The 18,576-nt window shown below is 38.3% G+C and overlaps 1 protein-coding gene across 1 annotated transcript in view; it reads left to right on the top strand.

Annotated features, from left to right (window-relative positions):
- MSH3 (mutS homolog 3) overlaps window positions 1-18,576 on the top strand; it is a 183,564-nt gene that overhangs the window by 71,882 nt on the left and 93,106 nt on the right. The window contains exon 13 of the mRNA XM_049707736.1: window positions 18,332-18,464. Within this exon, the coding sequence (XP_049563693.1) occupies window positions 18,332-18,464 (133 nt within the window). The remainder of the gene's footprint in view (window positions 1-18,331; window positions 18,465-18,576) is intronic.

Below are 18,576 nucleotides of genomic sequence, written 5' to 3'. Positions count from 1 at the left end.
CTGCCTTTTGTTGAGGGCTTTGAAGGCTGGGCTGAGGAGCTGGTAGCCAGAGGAGGTTAATCCACTGATTCTGCACATGGGAGTGATAGGATCAGAGCTGGCTTGTGTGTGGGAGCAGACAAAGTGGTCATGGGTGGGGAACAAGTTAGCAAGTTCACAGAGAGGTTCTGAGGACCTGAGCTAAAGAAGTAACAGTAGGAATCTGAAAGAGGGCTTAGATGTGAGATGTTTAAGAAGGTAGGATGAGTAAACTAGGTGTGCTTTCAGGGAAGGTAGGTGAGTCTGGTGCCTAAAACACAGTGGTTTCCAAGCTTGTCTGCACGTTGGAATCACCTGGGTAGCTTTGAAATACTTAACGCCTGTATCCAGCCCCCAGATATTGTGATTTCAGTGGCCTCCAGTGTGGCCTGGGAGTTGGAATTTTTAAAAACTCCCAGATGATTCTGACATGCAGATAGATTTGGGAGCTGTGACCTATGCCTGTCACATAGTAGGAGTCCAAATAATGTTGACTGACGGACTGAATGAATGAATGCTATTATTTATTGTGCTTTTACTATGTACCAGTATTTAATATTCAGAATCATCCTCTGAGGGTGGGTCCTTGAGATGAGTAAACAGATTCAGAGAGCTTCAGTAACTTGCTTGATGTTTCACAGCTGGTAGAGCCTAGATTTAAAATCAGCATTGAATCCATCTTGAACAGCTTCCCATATGGACGGACCAGAGAGAGTGTAGTGCTGGTGCTGTTAGTGGGCTCTGTCAACTGAGTCAGTCCCACTAAGGCTGCAGCTCACCACCCCCTAGCCAGCCCACCGTGTTCTCACCTTTGCAGTGGTACCGTACCTCCTCACAGGGCTGTGGTAAGGAATAGAATGAGGCAGTAATCTTCACTGCCAGTTTTGAGCTCTTTATCATATAGCAAGCACTATGCTAGGGGCTTTACGTGCATCGTCTCTTAAACTGCACAGCAGCCTCACTAATGGCTGCATCTTATGCTGTGCTTAGTAAATAGCCATCTTTGGCAAAGGATAGCAGATGCTGTTACTGTTAGTCCTAAGCTTTAAGATACTGTTCTGATGATGATTGGTTACTAAATCACTTCAGCTTTTAGTGGGTCATTACGGTTTCTTTTCTTGACCATAAAGACCTTCGGACAGGGGTAACTGACTAGGTAAAGAAGGAATTCTGAAAATGGAAGTATCTACTTTGGTTCAGTATTCAAACAAGATAAAGATACCTCATGGAGCAAAAGCAGACAAGATGGCTTTCTGTAGATAGTGTGCGGACAGCAATATAAGGGGTGTTGCCTTCTGGCTGATAGAAAGGCATCTAAAGCATCCACATTATTATTTTTATTTTATTTGGTTGGTTGAAATATTCAACAGAAACAGACTTGCTAGCAGACTTTTACATGCAAATTAAATTTTTTATTTCTGTTGTTAAATTTGTTTTGTATAAACAGGATTAATTTGAGATAAATTCAGTAGATCATGTTGTATGCTCTTTGGGGGTTGATCATGTACTCTTTGGGACCCTCCTTTCCCAAAAAGGCTGAGAGAAGGTACTCCATGCATTGAACTCCAGTGCTTTCAAGTATGAACTTTAGACCAGCCTAAAACATATATAGCTGAAAACAGGCACACAAAACTTCTTCCTTTGCCATTTTTATTTTAAGTCATAGTTTAAAAACTTTAAGCTTCCTAATCCATTAAAATTGAATTCAGGGACTTCCCTGGTGGTCCATTGGTTAAGAATCTGCCTGCCAGTGCAGGGGATGAGGGTTCGATCCCTGGTCAGGGAACTGAGATCCCACATGCCATGGGGCTGAACTCGTGTGCCATAATTAGAGAGCCTGCATGCCACAACTACAAAGCCCATGCCCCACAACTAGAGAGAAGCCTGTGCACCACACTAAGACCCGACACAGCCAAAAATAAATAAATAAATATTAATAAATAAAAATGTGCTTATAAAAAAATTGACTTCAAAAGAATTCCAGTTATATCTTAATTGCACTTGCCATGTCTTCCAAACAAATACCTAGAGAAAATCTTCAGCTGATTAGTCAGTAGTTCACCTATATATTTATTGTTGTTGTTGTTTTAGTACTAACATTAGGTGCCATGCATCCAGGCTAATATTCTGTCTCTGACATAGGCAGCCAAAGGTTAGTTTAGAGCCTAGTTTTCGTCTATAGTGAGATCATACAGCAAATAATTGGTGACAAGGGAACTTAGCAAGATAAAAGGTGGATCTCCCAAAGTTCTTCAAGAGCCATTATTTGTCAGTCATCCATGAATTCTCTTAAATCCTTTAGGATCTTTTTAACATTTTTAACCTATTTTAGCTTCCAGGGCAATCACACAGTTCATAAATTCAGGACCAAGTGTTTCAAGTTTCAGAGGATTTTCCACTCCCACTACTTTTTATTCTATAAAATGGCCTCTTTGGTGCAAATTTTTCTAGTGACTTTCTAGAAAGTACAAATGGCTTTTACCCTATACTTACTGATTCAAAGAATTCACTTGGGTTATTGAGGTCAGATGTTACTCTACTGAAACCACATTGGCTTTTATAAATAGGTTATGCTTTCTTATGTGTTGTGCCCCATACATTTTATCAGTTCTGTAATTTTAGGCAAGAAGATTCTTCAGTGTAGGTCTCTGGCTTCTTATAACCGAATGCCATGTTGGCAAGCCATTAGTCCTAAGACCTTTTAAAATTAAATTATATTGAATTCATTTTTTTTGAGATTCCATCTTTGAATTTCTTCTGCTTCTTTTAGTTGATACGGTCTTGTCAATCTTTTATACATATACCATAGGTACTTTATTGGTTTTCTCCACAAGCGCCAAAATGCAAATTCTGCTTGTAAATAGTGACTGGTTGGGAGGGGGGAGGGGCAGAAAACTTTGAAAAATGTGGGATGAGTATCTAAAATGGTATTTTAGGCAAAATATTAATTTCCAAGGCAGATTTGGTCATCTCAGAAGAGTATTCAAGATTCAGTAACTTACCCTATGTTTTGAAATATTAAGCAAAGGTAAGTTCTGAGTTTTCTCCGTGAGTACCTCTTCTTCCACCTGCACCTTAAGTGTTGATGTTACCCGTGGTTCTTTCCTGGGGCATCTTCTTACTTTCAGCACTACTTAGGATCTTATCTGTGGCCATGGCTTCTCCTGTAACTCATGTGCAGATGACTCTGTCTCCATTATCTCCCGCAGCTCCAGACCCACACATCCACTAGCATGTCTCTGCCTCAGGAAATGTTCAACATGAGTATGCAGAACAAATTGGAAATAAGACATTTCCTTCAGTGAGACAGTGATTTCTTGGAAATGCAGCTCTGTGTGTGTGTGTGTGTGTGTGTGTGTGTGTGTGTGTGTGTGTGTGTGTGTGTGTGTGTGTGTGTGTGTGTGTGCAGGTGTGCATACACACTTATAGAACAGCAGATTATTAACCACAAAGGGAACCTAAGAAATCAGTTCCTCCCCTTCTAGTGGATGAACTATTTTGATCAATGATGAAAACATTGTCTCTCTGCAAGAAGTAGTAGTATATCATCTTGCCTTTTTGTAAAATCACTTTTTATGAAAGGCACTCGATGAAAGCCCTTTCATGAAAGACTTTTTATATTGGAAACTAAGCATCTCCTTGCCTCTGGTGTTGCCCTTCTCTGTTTCTATCTGCATTACCCAAAGATGATTTTTTTAAAAAATGTATATCTGATTATGTTTTGCTCCCTACTTACAGTTCTCACAGCACACTAAGGTGTGATATATTTCTGGACCTTTGTACAGTCTGTTCCCTTTTTCTAAAGTGGAAACTACTCATTTTTGTCTCCCTTACTTGCTGGCTGCTTCTTCAGAGTTTCCTTTGCTCACTGTTCATCTTCTCTGTATCTTTTAAATGTTGGAGTTCCTGAGGCCTGAACCTTCGGAGCTCAGCTTTCTTCCTTCCCTTATCCTTCCCTCCCCTTCTCTTCTCTCCAATGAACTTACCTATGCCCATGACCATAAATATCAAAATGTCAGTGATTCTCAAATTTGTATCTTTGGTCCTTACTCTCCTCTATTCTCCAGGCTTATATATTCAACTCAGGCTCCTAAACACATAGGTGTATCACAGGCATCTCAAACTTAACGTATTCAACCCTATTCCTCCTCCTGGTTCCCTGTCCCCTCCACCTAATGCGTTGCTTGGGCCAGAAACCTGGGAGTTACTCTGGACATTTCCTTTTGACAACCACATCCAATCTAATACTAAGTCCTATGCTTTTACCTCTAAAATATATCCAGAGACTGTGCATGTCTTGCCATCTTGACTGCAGTCAGTCCCACGTGGACCGCTGCAGTATCCTCCTAACTGATCTCTTTTTTGAAAATAAAAGCTGAATCATGTTACTCCTCTGCCTTAAACTCTTCATTGGCTTTCCATTGTGCTTCAAATAAAATTAAAATTCTTAAGCATGGCTGTTCTGTCCGACTCTCCTCTGCATTCATGCATTCATTGTCGTCTGTTCACTCTGGCCCTCCTTTAGTTCCTGAGCATCCCAGAGCTTTTTCTCTTCTCATGGTCTCTGCATTTACTCGTCTCTCTACCTAGAATATTCTTTTCTTTCTCTTCAGTTTTTACACAGCTAACTGCTTTATTCTTTAGGTTTTACCTTAAAGTGTTAGTTCTTCAGAGAGCTTTTCTCTGACCTCCTGATCTAAATTATGTTCTTCGTATTATTCTTGGATAGTGTATAGGACTTACTATGATTGGTATTTGTTTATCAGTGTTTGTTTAATATCTGCCCGTCTCACTCAACTGTGTGTTTCATTTATAACAAGCAATTGATAAGTATTTTTCCCCTGTGCTCATTTTTCTACATTTGCACTTTTTAAACAAAATATGTATTATTAGTGTCATATACACATAATGTAAAATTTATCTTAATCATTTTTATGTGTACATGTCATTAAGTACAGTACATTCATTAAGTACATTTCAAGTGTATTAAATCCATTAGTATTGTGCAACCATCACCACAGTCCATCTTCAGAGCTCTTTTCATCTTGCAAAACTGAAACTCAGTACACGTTCATGAATAACTTCTCATTACTCATTTTTCCTAAACTCTGGCAAACACCATATTACTTTCTGTCTCTGTGAAGTTGACTATTATAGGTAAGTGGAATAACACAAGGTTTGTATTTTTGTGACTATCTTACCACTTAGCATAATATCTTCAAGGTTCATTCATGTTGTAACATATATCAGTATTCCTTTTTTTAAGTTGAGGTATAGTTGTATAGTAGATTCACAACATTATCACTGTGTTGTATACCTGAAACATATAATATTGTAAAACATAGTGATTGAATATTTTTATAGATTATATTCAATTTAAAGTTATTACAAAATAATGGCTATAATTCCGTTAGTACAATATATCCTTGTTTATTCTATACATAATAGTTTGTATCTCTTAATCTCATACCCCTATCTTGCCCCTCCACCTTTCCCTCTCCCCCTTGGTAACCACTAGTTTGTTCTCAATGTCTGTGGAGTCTATTTCTGTTTTGTTATATAAATTTGCTTGTTTTATTTTTTAAATTTCACATATAAGTTATAGAGTAGAATATTTGTCTTTCTCTTTCTGACTTATTTCACAAACATAATACTCTCTAGGTCCATCCACATTCTTGCAAATGGCAGAATTTTATTCTTTTTTATGGCTGAAGAATATTCCGTTGTATAATTATACTAGATCTTCTTTATCGATTCATCTATTGATGGACATTTAGGTTGCTTCCATTTCTTGGCTGTTGTAAATAATTCTGCAATGAACATTGGGGTGTATGTATCTTTGTGAATTAGTGTTTTTGTTTTCTTTAGATATATACCCAGCAGGAGAATCGCTGGATGATATGGTAGTTCTATTTTTAGTTTTTTGAGAAACCTCCATGCTCTTTTCCATAGTGGCTGCACCAATTTACAGTCTCGCCAACAGTGTATTAGGGTTCCCTTTTTCCATATCCTCTCCAGCATTTGTTATTTGTAGACCTTTTGATGATAACGATTTTGACAGGTGTGAGGTGATATCCCCTTGTACTTTTGATTTGCGTTTCTCTGGTGATGAGTGACGTTGTTCATCTTTTCATGTGTCTGTTGGCCATCTATATCTTCTTTGGAAAAATGTCTGTTCAGGTCTTCTGCCCACTTTGGAATCCGGTTGTTTTTATTTTATTTTTTTTGATATTGAGCTGTATGAGCTGTTTTTATATTTTGGATATTAGCTCCTTATTGGTCATATCATTTGCAAATATTTTCTCCCGTTCAGTAGGTTGTCTTCTAATTTTGTTGATGGTTTCCTTTGCTGTGCGAAAGCTTTTAGGTTTAATTAGGCACCATTTGTTTATTTTTGCTTTTATTTCTTTTGCCTTAGGAGACAGATCCAAAACAATATTGCTACAATTTATGTCAAAGAGTGTTCTGCCTATGTCCTCTTTTAGGAGTTTTACGGTTTCAGGCCTTTCATTTAAGTCTTTAATCCATTTTGAGTTTATTTTTGCTTATGGTGTGAGGAATGCTGTCATTTCATTGATTTACATATAACTGTTCAGTTTTCCCAGTACCACTTACTGAAGAAGCTGTCTTTTGTCCACTGTACATTCTTGCCTTCTTTGTCATAGATTAATTGACCATACGTACATTAATTGACCATGGGCTCTCTATTCTGTTCCATGGATCTATGTGTCTGCTTTCTGTGCCAATATCATACTGTTTTGATTACTGTGGCTTTGTAGTATAGTCTGGTAAGTATTTATTGAACGGATAATGAAAAGAAAGTCCTTAAAGTCCTTAAAGTCCTAACTCAGACTCCTCCTTTGAGAAGTCCTCCTTATTCTCCTTCCTCCCGCTATAGAAAGTTATCTCCTCTCAATTATGTCCTGTTTCTTACTACTCCACCCCAAACACACACATAGAATACACTGGCAGCTCATAGTACTTTGAATATAACAGATGATTAAGAAATTATGAACAAATGAATCCATTTGAAAATCTTAGGGTTTTCAGTAGGCTTTGAAAATAAAGACAAACCTATGTAAGGGAAGTTTAATTTTCTGAGAAAAACTTCTTGATTGTAAAAGAAGCAGTTTTCTTTCATGTGATTCCTTGTTTTAGTGCCACAGACTTGGTTCTGAGAAATCATTTCTTCTCTTTTAGTGGAATAATTGCTTGTTCAGGTGTGAAAACATTGTACTTAACAGTGGAAGAAATGGTGTGGCGACATCTTGCATTCTTGCCAAACCCCTAGTGGAATTAAAATAGATAGAAGTTGATCAGAGAAAGTCATGTGACTTAGTAAGGAAGCCAGGCTGGGTGACAGGAAGGGGCTATCATCCACCTCAGGCATAGCTAGTTTTAAGTATCATGTAAAAAGGTCTAGCTCATAACTCTAAACCCATCTGAATCAGAATTTATTTGCTTAGAAATATTTGGGGTCAACGTGATTTTCATATGGCTCTTAAAGACCATACCTGTAGAATCTGAATTACATAATTGGTGATTTAGACAGTGTATTAGTTTACTATGGCTGCTGAAACAAAAGTACCACAAACTGGGTGGCTTAAATGGCATAAATTCGTCTCAGAGTTCTGGAGGCTAGAAGTCCAAGATCAAAATGTCAGTGGGCCTGTGAGGGAGAATCTATTCAGTGTCTCTCTCTTAGCTTCTGGTGGTTTGCTGGCAATCTTGGGTGTTACTTGGCTTGGAGATGTGTTGTCTTTTATCTCTGCCTTTATGTTCACATAGTATTCTCCCTGTGTGCATTTCTCTTCATGTGGCATTCTTTTAATAGAAATATAGTCAAATTGGATTAGGGGCCTACCCTATTCTAGTATGACCTCATCTTAACTAATTACATCTACAATAACCCTATTTTCAAGTAAGGTCACATTCTGAGGTACGGAGGTCTTCAACATATATTTTTGGGGGGGACACAGTTCAATCCATAACAGATAGGCTCAATTATTTCATATCTTTCCTCCTCTTGGCATGGGCAGATCAAATGTACACATCTCTGGAATGGAAACAAGTGTTTTGATGATTATTTAAATGTATCACACATTTATTCAATATCTGTAGTGAGGTTGTAAAGAACACTGAATTTTGTAATTTGCAAACATTATGCAATTTTGCTCCTATAGTACAGTATTCTGAAAAATCTTTAATCTCCCTTACCTTTGAAAAACATTCTGGATTGTATCTGTCCAGGTGAAGGTATTTATGCAAAATGTTAGATTGATTTTAGGGATGAAAAGGAGACATATTTTTTTAAAAAAAGAAAGGGAAATGTTTTGGTAGAAAGGAGCAGACGTCCAAATCTAAGAGTTGAGGAAAGAAGAGTAGCCAAGGTGGGAAGAGGAAAGTGCTGAGGCTTGAGAGGTGAGGTCTGTTCCTCTGTAAACTAGTCTCTATGTGGGGGGAAGCAGAAGATGGAAACTCAAGAGGATCATATGAGTGGAAAGAAAATGGCAGAAAGGGAAACCAGTGTCTAACTGGTGTTTCATCTGGTTTTTCAGCTGCATTTTTCATCTGTGTTATCTCTGTTCTTTCAACTATCCTCAGGGATGGTTACTGCTTCTATTTTATAGATGAGAAAAACTGACACTCAGGTTCATTAACCGAGATCATCCAGCAAAGCACATAGGGCCATGTCTGAAAGCACAGTTTTGGAGTTAATGAGACACTTGCGCTTGTTCTGATTCCCTCATTCAGTTGTGTCACTTGGGTCAAGTTATGAACTTTTGTACACCTCAGTTTCTTTACCTGTAAAATGGGAATTGCATTACCTACCCCATAGTGGTGTTGTGAGGACCAAATAAGATGGTACATATAAAGGATTACTGTGGTTCCTGACATCAGTTGTGCAGTCAAGAAGATAGCTGTGAGCTTTGTGATACCAAAAAATTGTAAGCAACCTAGCTATTAGTAGGGGAATGGAAAAATAGTTATCTGGTCATACATTAGAATATCATATGGCAGTTAAAATGAATGACTCAAGTCTACATGTTTCAATGTGGATAAATCTCATAAAAACAATGTTATAAAAGAATACATAGAGCACAATAACCATTTATCTGAACTTTGTAACACATTTGTGTTGTTTAGGGGTTCAGACATAAGTGGTAGAAATATAAAAATAGGAAGTAGAAAGGATATTTACTAACATCAGGAAAATGGTCACTTCTGGGAAGGGAGGAAAGGGAAAGAAATACAGCTGGGGTAGTGTTTTATGTGTGTTTGCAATGTTTTATTCTTAAAAAGTAAATAATATAGAGAATATAATACATACATACACACACACACACACACACACACACACATGAATTTTTTAAATGGTACTGCTACCACCCCTTCACCCCCATTCTAATCAGGTGAAAGTGAGATTCAAACCCAAGCCCATCTCCCATGTTATACTTGAGAGCATCTGTTTTCCACCACATCTTGTTTTAGAAAGATGGGAAGACAGTCATAAGATGACCTGGCTGGGGGGCTTCCAGTCGTGACAGGAAGGAGGCTGTGTGCCCATGATGTCAGTTGTCCAGTATCTGTCCTGGTCAGTTCTCCTGAATCTGGTACTTCCCTGTATTTTATCTTTTGCCTGTAGCTATAGTCAGAATCATGAGGAGAATTTTCAAGGACCACTGGTAAAGAGGTAGAGCCTTTGTGTGAGTCCCTTCTCAAATGACGCAACCATTAGCACTTGAGGACTGTCATTGTATGTGGTTGGGCTTGGATCACAGCCTTTCTCTTTTATTTAATACTTTAACTTGTCTGAGTCCTGGGAATTTAGGAAGCTCAACTTTCTGTTCTGATTGACCAAGTGCACATTAACACTTAGTAGTATAAGGTAGTTATTTTAAACTTATTTATTTATTTTTGGCTGTGTTGGGTCTTCGTTGCTGCTTGCGGACTTTCTCTAGTTGCGGTGAGCGGGGGCTACTCTTTGTTGTGGTGCATGAGCTTCTCACTGCATTGGCTTCTTTTGCTGCAGAGCATGGACTCTGGGTGCACGGGCTTCAGTAGTTGTGGCACGCAGGCTCAGTAGTTGTGGCTCGCAGGCTCTAGAGCACAGGCTCAGTAGTTGTGGCGCATGGGCTTAGTTGCTCCGTGGCATGTGGGATCTTCCTGGACCAGGGATCAAACCCATGTCCCTTGCATTGGCAGGCAGATTCTTAGCCACTGTGCCACCAGGGAAGTCCCAGATAGTTATTATTAATTTTGTATTATTTAGTGTCAATGACAGTGTTCCTACTCTCAAGGAGTTTCTATTCTAATTTGGTCAAGGTGTAATCTAATGAGGAGAAGGAGATACAAGTGATGGAAACTTTTATACCTAAAATAAAATGCTGCGACTCACTGTATAGCTCAGTAACATAATTAGAACAAATGAAGAATACTTTTATAATTCAAATTAGATTTTTATAAAACTGCTTAAGAGAATTAAGCATGCTAAGTTTATTCTTGGCATTTAAATCACACCAATATTTAAGAAAATTGAAAATTGTTGGTTTTAGGAAATAGGTCCTTGACTAGATTTTTGTGTAATTTTCTAAAGTACATTTTAGTGATAGTTAATCTTCTTGAATAATTAAATGACTTTTATTTTGGTAAACCCATATGTTTAGAGTATTAATATTTGTATGTCTAATTTATAGCCCTGGCCTAAATGACAAAGTAATAGAATATTATATATTTGCTCCACTTAACATTTAGTTTATATTAGCAAAACTAAATGCCATTTTAACTCTGGAACTTCCTGAAATTAATTACACGAGGAGGCTCTATTTATTCTTTGTGGTTTCCCATGTTCCATGAGCCTGCCAACAAATGTTCACCTGTGGTGACTCTGCTCTTACTCAGCCCAGTGAGACACACTACTTCTCATAAATGGGAAGGAAGAGTGGTGGGTGAAGCGTAACTGGGAGCTGTGACTGCTTGGTGTTGACCCCATGCCTCTTTTCCTTTGCTGTGTGGATGCGAGTGAGAGCAGAGAAGGGGACTGCTGCCACCAAGAAAAGAGTGACCCTAAATGCCTCTTACCCAAACATCTGCCCTGTTATTGCATATGGATTAACCAGCATCTTTTGGGATGCAGTCTATTCAGGAACATTTAGCTGGTCTCTGCTTTGTACTATAGTTGCCAAGTTTCCAAGAATTCTTAACCACAGGCCCACCTTCACTCAGGTTTGTTATTTTAATTTGTTTTATCTCTGTGGTCTGGCAATTTTTAAGTTATGAAATTTATTTAAAATCGTCCCATTGTGCATTATGGTTCCTAGCGAAAGCAAATACGGGTCCTCCCTGAAGGGATACACTCTCATCTAGGCCTCCTAGGAATTTCAAAGAGCAAGTTCTGCTGTAAGCTCATAAACCGTAATTACAAAAGATCTGGAGAAACAAGTAATCATGAGTTGAGTCAGCAGAAATTATAAACAGTAGACTTAGAATCCCAAGACCTTCAGATAAGGGGATTATAAAGATAAATATTGAACCACCAAGTTAAAAAAAACACAAAAGAGAATAAAAACATGAGCACAGAACAAAAATACCATCAAAAGAGATCAGGTTGATTTTTTAAGAAGAACTACATACAACTTTTAGAAATGGTGGGTGGGTTAGACCAGAATAGATGCAATATCTGAATTCCAAGATGATATCTGAAGAAATTACCTAGAGTGTAGCACAGAAAGTGTGATCAGAGATAGAAGAGATTGAAAGACAAATCAGGTCTAACATAATCGTCATCAGATTTCCAGTAGAAGAAAATGAGAATAGGAAAAGAGAGACAATATTCAAAGAGATAGAAGATGAGAGTTTCTCATATTTCATGAAAGATGTGACTCCTTAGGTTTAGAAAACACAATTGAATCAAAGTGCAATTGAAAACAAACAAGAATTCCACATTTTGCTAAATCATGATGAAACTACACATAACACTGAATCAGAGATAAAAATCCTATAGAGAGCAAGAGAGCAAAGAAAGATCACCTGTAAAGTAATGGAAATTATATAACTGATTTGATTTCTAATTTCTACCTGTTCTGTAATTCATCTGCTTTCTTTTGACAATGTCTTTTGAATTTATTATTTTTTATCATTCAGCCCCACACCCCACAAAGCTTGGTAGTTTTTATGTCTCTTCCTGTTGTCTGTTGTTTCTATTGCTTCTTACTCATCTCATTTCTTTTTATGCTTGAATGCTGGTTATATTATTTAGAAATTTTATTTTTAAGAATAAAGTGAGAGAGCAGCACTATTTACAATAGACAAGACATGGAAACAACCCAAGTGCCCATCATCAGACAATTGGCTTAAGAAGATGTGGTATATATATATGCAATGGAATATTACTCAGCCGTTAAAAATGAGTGAAATAATGCCATTTGCAGCAATATGATTGGACCTAGAGAATATTATACTTAGTGAAAGTCAGAGAAAGACAAATACTATATGGTATCACTTATATGTGGAATCTAAAGGTAATACAAATAAATCTATATATAAAACAGAAACAGACTCACAGACACAGAAAACAAACTTATGGTTAACAAAGGGGAAGGGGAGGGAGGGAGGGAGGGACAAATTAGGAGTATGAGATTATCAGATACAGACTACTATACATAAAAATAGATAAACTGTACAGCAAAGGGAATTATATTCAGTATCTTATAATAACTTATAATGGAATATAATCTGAAAAAAATGAAACACTTTGCTCTACATCTGAAACTAACACAATATGGTAAATCAACTATACTCCAATAAAAATAAATAAATAACATGAGAGCTAAGATGAAGGTGTCTTTTCCCAAAGAATATTTTCATGTGCTCCTGCCAGATTCTCAGTGATACTTCCAGTCTGGGACATCTTAATCCACGTTCAATGTTTGACATGTTTCAGTTCATCCAAATGATGCTCACCTACTCTACAAGTCTACCCTTACTATGAGGCCAGCTTATTTTTACAGCAGATCCTTCTGGCATATCTTTTTAGTGCAAAAGTGGTTTTGACTGCTGGATTATTTCTTTGGGTTCTTGCTTTCTTTTAGATTTTAGTATAGTTTTTCCTTACCATTTCTTTAGTCCTTTGATGCGTTCATGAACGTGTTTTATGTTTTGTTTGGCTTTTTGAATTGTCCGCAGTGGGAGGGATGGTCTGAAAATACCCATTCCCATTATCATCAAAAACACAAATCATATTCATGCTCTTTTCAAAGACTAAGATTTGTGGCCTGAACCAATAATGGAAGGTAGCTGTCAGAAAATTGTTCTGTTTAATATTCTGAAAAGGGTGAATTGTCTCTTGGTAAAATGATGCCTCATTTGAACATGAGTAATAAAAATCCTTAAAAACTTGGGTGATTTACAATTTGCAACAAAGTAAATATTGAGAATAGCTCTTTAGAATGTAATTTCATAAATAAAATAAACTCTTTCATGATCTATAAGATTTTGAGCGTGATATTTGCACTCTCCATCTTCTATTTTTGCAATTGGTGCTTTATAAACACTCAGTAATTGTTCATTGAATGAATGAGTGAATAGTGTATGTGAAAGGCAAAGCTAGGTGGATTCAAATAATGATGGTTAGGCCCTAGGAGAAGGCCTGTGATTCATGTTTCTACCAGAAAGTTGTTTAGGTAGTTGGTTTAGCCATATCGCATGAGTAATGTGTTAATGTCTGAATTTAATTTACTCCTTTTATATCATCTGTCTTTAGAGCTAACCTTTCAGTAAAAAATCAGAACAAACAGCAACAACGAAAAACCTCTCCCCAGTAGTTTACTTCTTTCCTCCCCAAATAACCTGATGTTAGAATTATAGAGGCATCTCCACAAATAGCAACCAGCAGGTACAGACTGATCACATGTCCTTACTATGGCAGTAGCTATAGGTGATACACTGTGTTTCTGAGTGACAGTCACATACAACAGATATTAACGTCATCACTCAGTTCATCTTCAAATGTGAAGGACTCCAGCGACACCCACATTTACTCGTTGGATCTTTGGTGGTAAAGAAGAATATTTGTCATCCCCAGGACCTCAGATTCATTGTTTTTTTGTCATATGGAATGAAATGAATGACTCAGGTGTCCTCTTTTCATTTGTTTAGAATGTATCATGTGATAAGATCAGTTGTAGAATACCATAGGGCATCTTGGAATAATATCTTTATCCTCGTTTAATTGACAGTGCTATTTCCTGTTTTGTTGATCTCTCTCATTGCACCAAAATAATTGTTTTCTGTTCTGGTGGTCTGACCTATTGTTTTATTACGGTTATTTAGAAAGTCTTATACCTGCTAATTAAAGAACAGTTCTAAGATATGCCATTTTATTTAAAAAACTTGATTAGAAGTCATTTTTTATTGATTTGCATTCTGCTTATAGGAGATAAAAGTGGAAGTATAGCTGCCCCAGTGATGAGAAATTCGTGGTGGTAAACAGTGCCTCACACCCTCTCCCCGTCGCCCCCTCTCCCTGCCCGTGTTAGACATCTGTAGTTGGTTATGGCATTCTTTCTCAATGTACCTACTAACCAATCTTAGTACAGTACTTCAGGTCACTACTACCAGTCAGATGTAGCACTTGAGATGCCAGAACTAGCTTTCCTTGTGTAATCCTTTCCTGTTCGCTTTGCACAAAACACCTTTTTGCATATCTATGCCTAAAGGCTTGTCTACACATAGTTATTTCCAAGCTTATGTTTTGGGTGCTGTTTCTCCGTCCCCTGAGCTGTTCTCTGCGATGCCTACCAAACAAATTTCATAACCAAATAAAGATCTCTGTAATAATAATGGTGGTAACAGCTAACATGTATTGAGTAGTTACTATGTACCAGGCACTGTGCTAAGTGCTTAATGTGTATTATTTCATTGAATTCTTGTAACAACTCTATGAGTTAGGGCCCATTATTATTTCCATTTTTTTTTTTTTTTTTTTTTTTTTTTTTGCGGTATGCGGGCCTCTCACTGCTGTGGCCTCTCCCGTTGCGGAGCACAGGCTCCGGACGCGGAGGCTCAGCGGCCATGGCTCACGGGACCAGCCGCTCCGCGGCATGTGGGATCCTCCCGGACCAGGGCACGAACCTGTGTCCCCTGCATCGGCAGGCGGACTCTCAACCACTGCACCACCAGGGAAGCCCTATTATTTCCATTTTATAGATGGAGAAAATAGGGCAAGTCTAAATTACTGGTAAATGGAAGAGCCTGGATTTGAACTGAGGTCATTTACGTTTTCAGCCCAAATTCTTAACCTCTGAGCTGTTATCTCCCTAACAAGTAAAGGCTGGGTTAATGTGAAAGTGATTCATAGTGAACAGGCTTTTGTCTGGGCTGTCACAAGGCTAAAAAAGGCTACTACCTTTCTATTTTCCAAGAAAGTATTTTTTTAAAAGTCTTTTGGAAGACTTCATAAATGTGATTTAGGTTTTTATTAACCTCTTTTGCTTTTATCTTTCCATATTTCAGACAACCTTTATAATTTTTGAGGGAGTAGCTATCTGGCTGTCTTTTATACATTCACAGATGGCATTATTTTATCTGTCCTCATACCATCTGCAGCATCAACTTAATCTATTTCAATTGGTGTCATCTTTCATTTGTGCAGGAGTGAGTTATTAAAATAAAACTTTATATTTGTATAGCATTTGGGGTAAACGTTGTGATAAAATAAATCAATGTTTTACCCTAACAATCTTATGCAAAGGAAATTTAATTTTTTATTTTTTCACCTCATCTAGATTTATTTTATATGTAGTCTTCGAAATTCAATTGAATCAAATTCAACAGCTACTTATTGAGCACGTATCATGATCTCAGAACTATGGGACTGAAGAAATGATCCCCATTCTCACCAAGCTTACTGTCTAGCAGTAAAGATAGTAGAGAAGTAAATACAGTTGTAAGTTCCACTATGGAAAGAAAACAGAGGGTTGTATGGAAAAGGATGGCAAAGGATGAAATATAGTCTAGTGAGTCTAGAAAGCCCTTTCAGAGGAAGGGTGAGAAGGAGTTTGCCAAAGTGGAAGCTGGTAGGCAGTAGGAAAGGGGAAAGGAGTCTTCAAGGCAGAGTGAGGAGCAGATGATAAAGCCCTGATGTCAGAGAACTTGGAGTGACCGTGATGTTGGGAGAAGTTCAGTCCAGCTGGAACTTAGAGTGAAAGGAAGAGAGTGACAGGTGATCTGAGACGAGACTTGTGAGGTAAGCAGGGATCAGTTGTCTTAAAGGTCAGTTAAGGATTCTGGATTTGAATCTAAGATTAATGGCAGGTCATTGATGAGCTTAAGGCAGAGGTATGGCATGAACAAGTTTGGGTTCTAGGAAGACCACTCAGGCTACAGTGTAGAGAATGGATTGGAAAAAGGGACAAAAGTGCGCATGGGGTGGAAAGTTAGGAGGCTGATTTGGTAGAACTTTTCTCTTTGTGAGAAATGAGTTTTACTTAGACTAGGGTAGTGGCAATAGACATGGAAAGAACTGAATAGATTTAAGAGGTCATCCCATTGAGAATGGAAGAATCAGCCTGTGTGTCTACAAAGCTCTGGCTTGTTCTACTTTGTCATGCTAAACCAAATGCCTGTTCTACATAGCAGAGGATGAGCCAGAGAAAAAATGGAACAAAAGTGAGACCTGGGGACTTCCCTGGTGGTCCAGTAGTTAAGACTCTGGGCACCCAATGCAGTGGGCCTGGGTTTGATCCCTAGTCAGGGAACTAAAGATCCCGCATGCCGCAACTAAGACCCGGTGCAGCCAAATAAATAAATATATTTAAAAAAAATGAGACCTGAAGTTAGTATCTGTTTTGTGAATTCACAGGATAGTTATAAGGATAACAAAGATGAAAGCACTTAATTAATTGTGATATACTCAATTTAATTGTTATCTAGGCAGGATTCTGATATAGGTTTGCCCTTCACATCAGTGTATATGATATCAACAGAACTTTGATAGATGTGTATTCAACAGCTGATGGCCCCATTTCCCCCCAAATGTCAGTTCATTCTTTCATTTGCTTGCTTGTTTGTTCATTCATTCATCCAAAAAGCATTTACTAAAGACCCGTCTTCTACTAGATATGTTTACTTATTTCAGTCTTTTCACATATGGCCATCATACCCAGTGTAGGCCTTTGATGTGTATAGTTGCTGGATGGGCCTTATCTCATTTAGGACACATTTAGTCAGGTTTCCATGTTGAGTTGACAGAGTCTCACCATTTCTCCCCAAGCGGCCCATCACTTTGGGTGTAGCCGTTCATAAAATCCTGCAGCCCTGGCCTCCCACGTCTCCTGATGTTTTTCCTCTGCACTTTCCTTTTTGTATTTTTGACTGTGCTGTACGACATGCGGGATGTTAGTTCCCTGACCAGGGATCGAAACCCGTGCCCCCTGCAGTGGAAGCGTGGAGTCTTAACCACTGGACCGCCAGGGAAGTCCCATCCTCTGCACTTTCTATTGCTGCTCCCAGTCTTTGCCCAGGCTCAGTGTGCCTAGTCCCATTTCAGTCAAACACTTGATCAATTCAACCACCACCACCAAGTATTCTCTCAAAAAAGTTGGTTAGCTGAAAGAATTGCTTTTTGATTGAGATGGTCCGTCCTTTCAGTCAGAGTAAAAAATTCATTTGCCCACTGTAGACCCATTTTATTAGCCAGATAATACAAGCAGTGGTAGCAAGTAAATTTTCAATCTCAGTGGTTTAAATACAATACAAGTTTATTTTTTGCTAATGAAACGTTCATTTGGTAGCAGATGTGGGAGTGGAGGGTTTTCTGCTCTACTCACACACCCATGCTGATGGAGTCAGCAGGTGAGGGGCTCACAGAATTGTCCTGGACTCAACATCCAGTTGGCAAAGGGGGAAAGAGTGAATGTGGAAGATCACAGGAGGTTTTATGGGCCAGGGCTAAAAGTGGTGTAATCATTCCTACCCACATTTCACTGGCTAGAACTTGGGTACACGGCCATACCTCACTGCAGGGGAGGCTGGGAAGTGTAGTCTGTGTGTTTGCTCTGGAGGAAGGAAAACTTAAGGAGCCAGTCTCTGCTGGCTAGTTAATGACTAGCCATCTAGTTAATGACTTTCCTTGTGTGGTACCTGCTCTTCGATGTCGATGATAAGGGGCAGAGAAGGGCCAGAGGTGTGGAGGAAGAGTCTCCTTTGTTCTTTTCTAAGTGGCTGCTCTCACAGTGCTGGGCATCAGAGTGGGAAATGTCTGCAGTCTGAGTTCCTAACATATCTGATAATTGCCATTACTCTGTTCTCACAGGGAGATAAATGCTCGACTTGATGCTGTATCTGAAGTTCTCCATTCAGAATCCAGTGTGTTTGGCCAGATAGAAAATCATCTACGTAAATTGCCTGACATCGAAAGAGGACTCTGTAGCATTTATCACAAAAAAGTAAGTGTGATAGAAATCGAATCTTTTAAAACTGATAATGTTCTTCAGCTTGAGGACACCAGGTGCTAATGGGAAACATCTCAGAGCTTTATTTTTATTTTATTTTGTAAAA

This window comes from Orcinus orca, chromosome 3 (genome assembly GCF_937001465.1).
Source record: "Orcinus orca chromosome 3, mOrcOrc1.1, whole genome shotgun sequence".
In the NCBI taxonomy this organism is placed as follows: domain Eukaryota; kingdom Metazoa; phylum Chordata; class Mammalia; order Artiodactyla; family Delphinidae; genus Orcinus; species Orcinus orca.
The sequence above is the reverse complement of the archived record's forward strand: the minus strand, read 5'-3'. Positions and strand labels throughout refer to the sequence as shown.